The following is a 9,491-nucleotide window of genomic DNA, read 5'->3' on the forward strand; positions in this document are numbered from 1 at the left end:
ATTCATTTATTTGTTTATTTCACTTTGCTAAAAGCATACAAAAAATAACTGTCACACCATGGACTACAGAATATGTTTGTTGTGATCTAACAACAAAACCAAAAACAACAAATATCAATATACAGTACATAAGAGAAAGAACAATTCAGTGCATGTGCAGTTACATCAATGTTCATAAATGATGAAGAATTTAGCTTTACTCAATGCAAAATTCAAAGGTAAAAGTATGACTGAACTCTACATTTTGCATAGCTAACAGGCATAGTCAACCTATTAATTAAAAAACATCAGCAACAACAAAAAAGGATAACTACTTAAGATACAGTATAAGAATCTGTATCTTATGGAAAAATAGCAGATTCATTATTTGCATTTTATAAGCTACTCATATCACCAGGATATGTGCATTTGTACGCAACTAATAAAAATAAAGTAAAATAATGCATTATAAGCAATAGGCTCAAACAGCGAAAAGAATGTGGCCTGAGAAGAAGCTAGATCTGCCTAAACTATTAGCACCCCGTGAAGCCTCTATCCACACACAGTCTCCTCTCTCCAGGCTCAGAACCGCGCTCCCTTGAGCTAATGATCTGGTATTAAGGTTGACTGTTTCAGCAGTTAGCTCTACAATATTATTTTTCCTTAAGGTGACAGTACCCAAAGTCCGACTTCCCAGGCATGAAAACCGGAATTCATAAACTCCGGGTATCTGGCAGACGAACATCCCTGATGTTTGGTTATAATGGTTCTGTCCATTGTAAAGGACCTGACTGAGCACAACAACTTTAGCAGTGATAGGAAGGGTGGTGCCAACTGAAGCAAAAAAGGCAGACTGTTGTCCTGTGGTATTACTGGGAGGTCCTGGAGGTCCTGCTGGGCCTGCTACACCTCGTGGACCTGGAAAAATTAGAAATGAGAAAAAATAATAAATAATAAACAATCAATTAAAAATTATTTAAAGGGTTTGTTTGATGTCTGTCTGACTTACCAGATTCCCCTGGAGGTCCTCTGGGTCCGGGAGGTCCTTGGAACGACTCTGTATCTGAGAGGAAATAAACAGATGTTATATGTTTGAACTATAAGCCTAATGTTTGTAATCACAGCCTTAAATATAAAAGATGCCCCAAACCCAAGCAAAATCACTTGAAGCAAGCAAAGGCAGAAGGAAGGACTAAACAGCTTACAAAGTATGAGTGATGCTTGATATTTGTGACATTTAAATTCATGTTATGTCACTGCGTCAATCCACTGTACAGCAAAGAAGATACTCAAGCTGTGTCCAGTTTAGAGATTTTGCAGTGAATTGATTGTTAAAACAAAATCACTTGCTATTTTTGCATGCATTTGGGAGAAAACAAACACTTGTCTAACCTCATTTCCAATGTCTGAAATGTTGATACCACCATTACCTGAAAGGTCAAACACCAAATTTACAGGTAAACCAAATTATTTTTCTTCAATACCCGCACTCTTAAAAATAAATGTGATTCACGATGCCATAGAAGAACCTTTTTTTGTCTAAATGGTTCCATAAAGAACTTTTAACATCAGTTTTATGAAAACTTATGGCGAAAGAAGGTTCTTCAGTTTATAAAAAGGTAATAAAGAGGTGGTTCTTTAAAAAACCTTTGACTAATGGCATTTTAAAGCACCTTTATTTTTAAGAGTGTGATATGTACAAATACCACCGAAATTAGGTACTGTACAGTCGTGGCCAAAAGTTTTGAGAATGACACAAATATTGGTTTTCACAAAGTTTGCTGCTAAACTGCTTTTAGATCTTTGTTTCAGTTGTTTCTGTGATGTACTGAAATATAATTACAAGCACTTTCAAAGGCTTTTATCGACAATTACATGACATTTATGCAAAGAGTCAGTATTTGCAGTGTTGGCCCGTCTTTTTCAGGACCTCTGCAATTCGACTGGGCATGCTCTCAATCAACTTCTGGGCCAAATCCTGACTGATAGCAACCCATTCTTTCATAATCACTTCTTGGAGTTTGTCAGAATTTGTGGGTTTTTGTTTGTCCACCCGCCTCTTGAGGATTGACCACAAGTTCTCAATGGGATTAAGATCTGGGGAGTTTCCAGGCCATGGACCCAAAATTTTAATGTTTTGGTCCCAGAGCCACTTAGTTATCACTTTTGCCTTATGGCACGGTGCTCCATCGTGCTGGAAAATGCATTGTTCTTCACCAAACTGTTGTTGGATTGTTGGAAGAAGTTGCTGTTGGAGGGTGTTTTGGTACCATTCTTTATTCATGGCTGTGTTTTTGGGCAAAATCGTGAGTGAGCCCACTCCCTTGGATGAGAAGCAACCCCACACATGAATGGTCTCAGGATACTTTACTGTTGGCATGACACAGGACTGATGGTAGCGCTCACCTTTTCTTCTCCGGACAAGCCTTTTTCCAGATGCCCCAAACAATCAGAAAGAGGCTTCATCGGAGAATATGGCTTTGCCTCAGTCCTCAGCAGTCCATTCGCCATACTTTTTGCAGAAGATCAATCTGTCCCTGATGTTTTTTTGGAGAGAAGTGGCTTCTTTGCTGCCCTTCTTGACACCAGGCCATCTTCCAAAAGTCTTCACCTCACTGTGCGTCCAGATGCGCTCACACCTGCCTGCTGCCATTCCTGAGCAAGCTCTGCACTGGTGGCACTCCGATCCCGCAGCTGAATCCTCTTTAGGAGACGATCCTGGCGCTTGCTGGATTTTCTTGTACGCCCTGAAGCCTTCTTAACAAGAATTGAACCTCTTTCCTTGAAGTTCTTGATGATCCTATAAATTGTTGATTTAGGTGCAATCTTAGTAGCCACAATATCCTTGCCTGTGAAGCCATTTTTATGCAACGCAATGATGGCTGCACGCGTTTCTTTGCAGGTCACCATGGTTAACAATGGAAGAACAATGATTTCAAGCATCACCCTCCTTTTAACATGTCAAGTCTGCCATTCTAACCCAATCAACCTGACATAATGATCTCCAGCCTTGTGCTCGTCAACATTCTCACCTGAGTTAAGATGATTACTGAAATGATCTCAGTAGGTCCTTTAATGACAGCAATGAAATGCAGTGGAAAGTTTTTTTCGGGATTAAGTTAATTTTCATGGCAAAGAAGGACTATGCAATTAATCTGATCACTCTTCATAACATTCTGGAGTAGATGCAAATTGCTATTATAAAAACTTAAGCAGCAACTTTTCCAATTTCCAATATTTATGTAATTCTCAAAACTTTTGGCCACGACTGTACAAGCACAAAAAGGTAGTAAGAAGCTTAGGCAGAAATTTACAGTCAGAAGAAGATGATTTATGACTGTATGTCACACAAACACATTTAAGGGATCTTTTGCTCTGGTGCCTTACCAGTTTCAATCCACGGGTTGAGGTCAAAGGCTGGGATATCCGCACAGTTAACATAACTGGCAGGACTGCTGAAGCGGAAAGGATCGTAGGGAACTCTGAGGATTCCAGTGTTGTCACATATGATGCGGGCTAGCGACACAGGGGCCAGTGCTGTTTTTTGTTTGGTGGTGAACACTCCATGGTTCTCAAACCATAACCTGAACACACCATGACACTTGGCATTAGCACCTCTCAAAAACATACTAGTCCCAGACTAAATTAGGAGTGTCCTCTCCTGCTCTTGGACCAGTGTCCTGCAGAGCTTAGTTCCAACACACCTGCCTGGGGGTTTCTTGAAGACCTTGATTAGCTGGTTCAGGTGTGTTTAATTAAGCTCTGCAGGACAGTGACCCTCCAGGAGAAAGATCTGGGCTAAATACACAGAGAACTTTACCTGTCACCCTCACGGATGTTTTTGAACTGTGTTGCAATGAGACAGGCAAAAAGAGGACCGACACGAGCACCAGGAGCAAAAGGCTCAGCAACGCCTCCCAACCAAATGTCAATATTCTCAGGGGTGTCATAAAGCTCAATCAGCCTGCGGGCCAATTCAGTGTTGTTCATCACCAGAGCCAATTCTTGCTCATTCTGGGGGGCGGACAGTCCACAGAACCGACGCCATGAATTGTAGCCTTATAACAAAGAACAACAGAAGGATACTCAGTAAGTCTTCTCTCCAAAACAGTGGTAATGCAGAATTCAAGTCAAATTCAGTGTAAACCAGGGCTGTCCAAACCTGGTCCTGGAGGGCCACTTTCCTGTGGAGTTTAGCTTGGCCTCAACACACCTGCGTGGAAGTTTCTAGTATAGCAAGACCTTGACTAACTGGTTCAGGTGTGTTTACTTGGGGTTGAAGCTAAACTCTACAGGACAGCGGCCCTCCAGGAGTACCCCTGGTTTAATGGAAGACTTGGTGTAAATGTGTTGAGAATTAGTCCAGAATATTTACCTGGTATGCCATGGTCACGGCTTCGTTGCATGTTGAGGGCAGCCAGGTCCAAAGCAATGTGGGATGTAAAGGCAAACAGCCTTTCTCTAAGAGCATCCACCAACATGTGGTCCTGTGTGTTCAGTTTTGCCGGCCGACCAATCAGTCCACGAAGCAAAGGGTCAATGCCACCTAAGCAAGAGGAAATGCAGAAGTAAAATAAGATGGAAAGAGAACACTTGTGACAGATACAAGACTTTGCTGCAAAAAGCCTCACAAACTCACCCTCAAAGACCACTCTCCATGGAGAGAAGAAGGCCTCATAAAGAGGCACGCTTGGAAATTGAGCACTGTTCTGGTAATTTTCATCAGGACGAAATATGATGGGTTGGATGGCCAAGTGGGCAAAACGGAAAGCTGCAGTGGCAAACACGTTCGCAATGGTAGGGTCCACATTCTCATCATAACCAGGATAGAGTCCGAGGTGTCTATTGTAAGCATCGGGGCCCACAATATGTGGCAAGTATTCCTTTATCACCAAGATCTAAAAGAGAAAGGAAAGGTTGATCGTGCAATGATATGTTGTACTCCACATCAAGCTTATTCTTGATGTGCTTTTCATTAGGTGTCTTTACCTGGTTTACAGCTCCCACAATTTTTCTTGCCTCTTGATAGAGAGTTTCACTACTCCAGGTAGGGTTGAGCACACGGAGGGCACGAGCCAATCTATTGTGTTCCCTCACGAAAAGTGTGTGCAATGAGGTGAGTGCAATGTTCTCATCAACACGGACATCACCTACACACATTGAGAGTTCATTAGCATTTGCCACATGGAGTTGTGCAAATGGGTAGCGAAAATCAGTCCTGGAGAGCTGCAGCCCTGTAGAGTTTTGCTCTGTTTTTACACACCTGAACAAGCTAATCAAGGTCTGAATGGTTACTAGGAAGCTACAGGCAGGTGAGTTTTTATTAGGGCTGGAGGCTTTCCAAGACCGAAGTTCGCCACCCCTGGCATATGCCATTTATTTCATGGATCTCCAACCCTGTTCCCGGAGAGCTACCATCCAGTTCCATCCCTGCTCGAACACACTTGACTTTAATTATCAAGTAGCCCTGAACATCTTGATTAGTTGTGTGTTTTTGTGTTTGATTGGGGTTGGAGCTGAAATCTGCAGAACAGCAGTGGCTCACCAGGAGCAGGGTTGGAGAACTCTGTTTTAATGCTTGAATTATCAGTGATGACTAGGAATATGCATTATGAAGGCACAAGTTACTGACCTGCAATGAAGCAAGGGACCTCTGTTAGGGTGCTGTCGTTGAGGGTTCTCCCACGTGTGGCACACATTTTGCTTTCTACACTGGTAAAGGGCAGAAGCTCTCGTCCATTGTCAAGAAACTGATCATTGACACGGAGAAGACCACCATCATTGGTCAGGTCTCGGAGTTCCTTTGCTAGCCCCTCCTCGGATCCATAGACCTGTCCAGCATCTAGGAAAGCTGTTAGGGCATTGATCTGCTCCCGAACTTTTGGGGTCCCACCAAACATATAAGCAGTGTTCCCAGAACCACAAGCTGGTGACGAACGGAAAACAGGGATACAGGAGTCAGGACTCAGTCGTTGATCTCCTGGAGGGACCTGTTTTTAGACATAAATTATAGCATGAAAGACTATTACTATATAAGAACAAGAGCAAGACGATCCTTGACAGAGAGACTTGACTGACCGGAATTGGGAAGCAGGGTTCAGAGCGCTCACAGCTTTCATCACAGTTGAGGCCATTGCTGAAAGACCTAATGCTTGGTGAGAAAGGGGTGAAAGTCAGATCGTGGTCAACCCATTGCCCGAAGATGGTGAGCATGAAGGTAAATTCACGGTCACTCTCTATGTCAGCATCTGCAGTGCTTAGAATACGATTCGAAACCAATCGGACCTGGAATCAGTGAGGAAGACAGAATTCAGACTTTGTTGGTGGCGTCATTAATCATCATTAATTTAACTATTCATAATCATCTCTATCATACCAGGGGCAGCGTTGCACCATTGTGCAATCTATTGGGATCCCACCCTTTAGGTTGTGAGATGCCATCTTCATAAAGAGCAGGCAACCAGCGGGTGAACCCAGTGTTGGATGCACCAAGTAGTGGGTTCCTCCTGCGAAAGATAAAGTTAGTTATTTAGCCAGGCAAACACTGAGTCTTTGAAAAAGATTACTCTGAATAAGAAGGGAAAGACTGACCGGTTGTTGCAGACACTGGTGATAGTTCGGTATTTGTTTATGAGGGGTGTGGTCCTACAAGATGGGGGTCGGACTTGAGCTGTACAGCCTGTCAGACGCTGAATGGTGTTGAGCTCATCTACAGTCAGCAGGTCTAGGAGAAAACACATATTGACAGTCTTGAACATGGAACATTAGACATTGATAGATCTGAGCTTTGCAACAGTCTTCATACCTGTGGCATTGATGGACCTCTTGTGTACATGATGGGCTTTCTCACTGATCAGCCTGAGAGTCTGCACCATGTAGTCAGCGGCTCTCACAGCCTCTCGTGTCTTTCTGGCTGGCTGTTTCAGAAGACGTAACTTGTCGGAGGGCTTGATGACATTTCTGCGCACCCTTGCTAAACTCCTGGAAGTGGGAAGATTTGTTACAATCAGTAGATCAATAACTGGGAAGACAACAGGAATATTAAACAACATTCTTAAAAATGTTACTCACTCGTCACGAGAATACTTGTAAGCAGCATCCACAATTTTCTTTGCTTCCTCAATCGAATCTAAAATGAATTGTCTTCCAGGACTCTCTTCTTCTGCTCAAAAAAGAAAACCATTTTACATAACGAACCCTAGAAAGGCTAATAATGACTACCGGTAATTCTAGAGAACCCTCTATAATTCCCTCAAAGACATGTATGGCTTGTAGTAATTTCTGTTTTGTTTAGTGCTTTATTTGCTTGATGCACTTTGGATGCAATAAGTGATATATGTGACCCTGGAACACAAAACCAGTCATAAGTAGCACAGGTTATATTTGAAGATATTTCTTTTATGCCAAAAATCATTAGGATATTAAGTAAAGATCATGTTCCATGAAGATATTTTGTAAGTTTCTACCGTAAATATCAAAACTTAATTTTTGATTAGTAAAATGCATTACTAAGAACTTCATTTGAACAACTTAAAAGGTGATTTTCTCTATACTTAGATTTTTTTTTGCACCTTCAGATTTTCAGATTCAGATTTTCAATCCATAAATCAATGGAAAGCGAATTTATTCAACTTGCACAAATTTTAAATTCAAAACATTGACCCTTATGACTGGTTTTGTGGTCCAGGGTCACATATGTAGTCATGAAGATAGATGTCACAACAGATGAACAGCTTTAATGACTAAAAACACAAGACTGATTGATTGAATGATTAGCAATTTAGTTTTTGATTGCATGATGAAATGGTAAACTTACCACCCAATGAAAGGGCGCAACAGCATCCCACCACAAAAAGGAAAGTGTGAAGATTCATCTCTGAAAAACATATTGAGACATTTAGAGAATGAGCAGATTAAACACAATGTTCATGAAAAATCGCACTGTTTTATGCATTTAAAATTTTTTTGAAGGTAAAGTACTTTACACTAAAAATGATATGATGAAATAATTAACTTAAAATATCTTTTTTAATTAAATGACTGCAGTATAAAATAAAAAAATTTAATTTGCTGTTTTACATTTTAAGGGACAGAAAAAATAATACAGAAAGAATTTATTCTAAACAGTTTGAGTGAGATGTGTCTGTTAAATTAGCAATTATTACTCTAAATAGATTATTTGCATTTGCAATCAAAATCACAGAGGTTAAGCGCAAGAGCAAAAAATAAGTAATTTTACAAATAAGTTTTAGACACTGCATTTCTTACCTGTAAAAGGTCTCTGTCTCTCTGGTATCTCTGGTTCTGGACTCTAGGCTCTGAGTTGTGTGTTGTACTGAATGGATGAAGCGGAGGGCTTTTATACCATCCCTCATCCTCACTCTGTGAAGCATCACTGGTGAAGTCTCAGGTGGAGCAATAGATTTACTTCCTTCTTCCTTTTCACAAGTGCACTTACCATATGTGGTGTTTATTTTATTGATTTAATTGAGGTGACAGTCTGACACTGATTTACTCTTCATCCGTCTACCTTAAAGGAAGGCAAGGACAATATGTTTGTCGTAATTTATTCACCCTGATGTCATTCCAAAACTGTTTTTCATTCTTTGGTGCATCATAAAAGATCATAAAAGATATTTCAAGAAATGTCTCAGTGTTTACAATTGAGGACAATGGGCACCCACGTTGTTTGGTTTTCAGTGTTCTTAAAAATATCTTCTTTTGTCTCCAGCAGAAGCAATAAATACAGCTTATACAGGTTTGGAACAACCTGAGGTTATAAATAAATGATCACAGAATTATTTCATTATTGGGTGAAATGGTTAATACTTACTGCAGTATGTCATATAAGTGGTATAATTGATAAATAAATTAAATGCTTTAAAATAAATACAATTAAACTAATTAATTAAATAGATGCAAGTTGGTATGATGGCTGACAAAGCATGCTTTAAAAAATGGTTTATATAAATATGTGATATTCAAGTTCACCGTGAGATCTTTATTACAACTATTTTCCACATTTTAAAATAATGGTCATTCCAAAAAATAATAAAATAAAATAAATATATACTGTATATGTAAAGTGCAGAATCTGTAAAATGTTAATTATTTGACCAAAATAATAGGGATCATACAAAATGCATGTTTTTTAAAAAATTATTTATTTATCTGACCTGAATAAGATATTTCATATAAAAACATTTACATATAGTCCACAATGAGTCCCTTGTTTGTCCTGGCTAGTTAAACTGTTCACTGTTCTTCAGAAAAATCCTTAAGGTCCCACAAATTCTTTGTTTTTGTTTTTTGTTTTTTAGCATTTTTTGTGCATTTGAACCCTCAACAATGACTGTATGATTTTGAGATCCATCTTTTCACACTGAGGACAACTGAGGGACTCATACTGCCCCAGTACTGCCCTTCAGAAGCTACAGAAAATACTTACATGTTTCCCAGAAGACAAAATAAGTTAAATTTACCCTTGTCTCATATGCAACTGTTAACAGAAG

At 40.0% G+C, this 9,491-nt stretch overlaps 1 protein-coding gene across 2 annotated transcripts; it reads right to left on the reverse strand.

Moving 5' to 3' along the window:
- Window position 1: 1 nt before the first annotated feature.
- On the reverse strand, window positions 2-8,300 carry LOC141299083 (eosinophil peroxidase-like). Of its 2 annotated transcripts, XM_073829366.1 has the most exons (16): window positions 8,248-8,300; window positions 7,796-7,855; window positions 7,051-7,141; window positions 6,785-6,960; window positions 6,571-6,703; window positions 6,356-6,485; window positions 6,058-6,264; window positions 5,612-5,969; window positions 4,969-5,129; window positions 4,619-4,877; window positions 4,355-4,525; window positions 3,800-4,037; window positions 3,367-3,563; window positions 1,372-1,409; window positions 989-1,042; window positions 754-897 (listed from the first exon to the last, which is right to left on the reverse strand). In XM_073829366.1, the coding sequence occupies exons 2-16, from the start codon at window positions 7,851-7,853 to the stop codon at window positions 883-885; spliced, it is 2,286 nt and encodes a 761-aa protein (XP_073685467.1). In that variant the 5' UTR covers window positions 7,854-7,855; window positions 8,248-8,300; the 3' UTR covers window positions 754-882. The 2 variants fall into 2 exon arrangements, with proteins under 2 accessions (XP_073685466.1, XP_073685467.1); XM_073829365.1 differs by lacking the exon at window positions 1,372-1,409 and having other exon boundaries at window positions 2-897.
- Window positions 8,301-9,491: the final 1,191 nt, after the last annotated feature.

Source organism: Garra rufa, chromosome 23 (assembly GCF_049309525.1).
Source record: "Garra rufa chromosome 23, GarRuf1.0, whole genome shotgun sequence".
In the NCBI taxonomy this organism is placed as follows: domain Eukaryota; kingdom Metazoa; phylum Chordata; class Actinopteri; order Cypriniformes; family Cyprinidae; genus Garra; species Garra rufa.

What these genes read in the sequence shown, in the direction of transcription:
- LOC141299083 (XM_073829365.1), bottom strand. Translation starts at nt 7,853, where the DNA reads ATGAATCTTCACACTTTCCTTTTTGTGGTGGGATGCTGTTGCGCCCTT. An exon ending in AACCCTGCTTCCCAATTCCG is followed by an intron (nt 5,970 to 6,057) that starts GTCAGTCAAGTC and finishes GTCTAAAAACAG; the next exon opens with GTCCCTCCAGGAGATCAACG. An exon ending in TTGTGGGAGCTGTAAACCAG is followed by an intron (nt 4,878 to 4,968) that starts GTAAAGACACCT and finishes TTTCTCTTTTAG; the next exon opens with ATCTTGGTGATAAAGGAATA.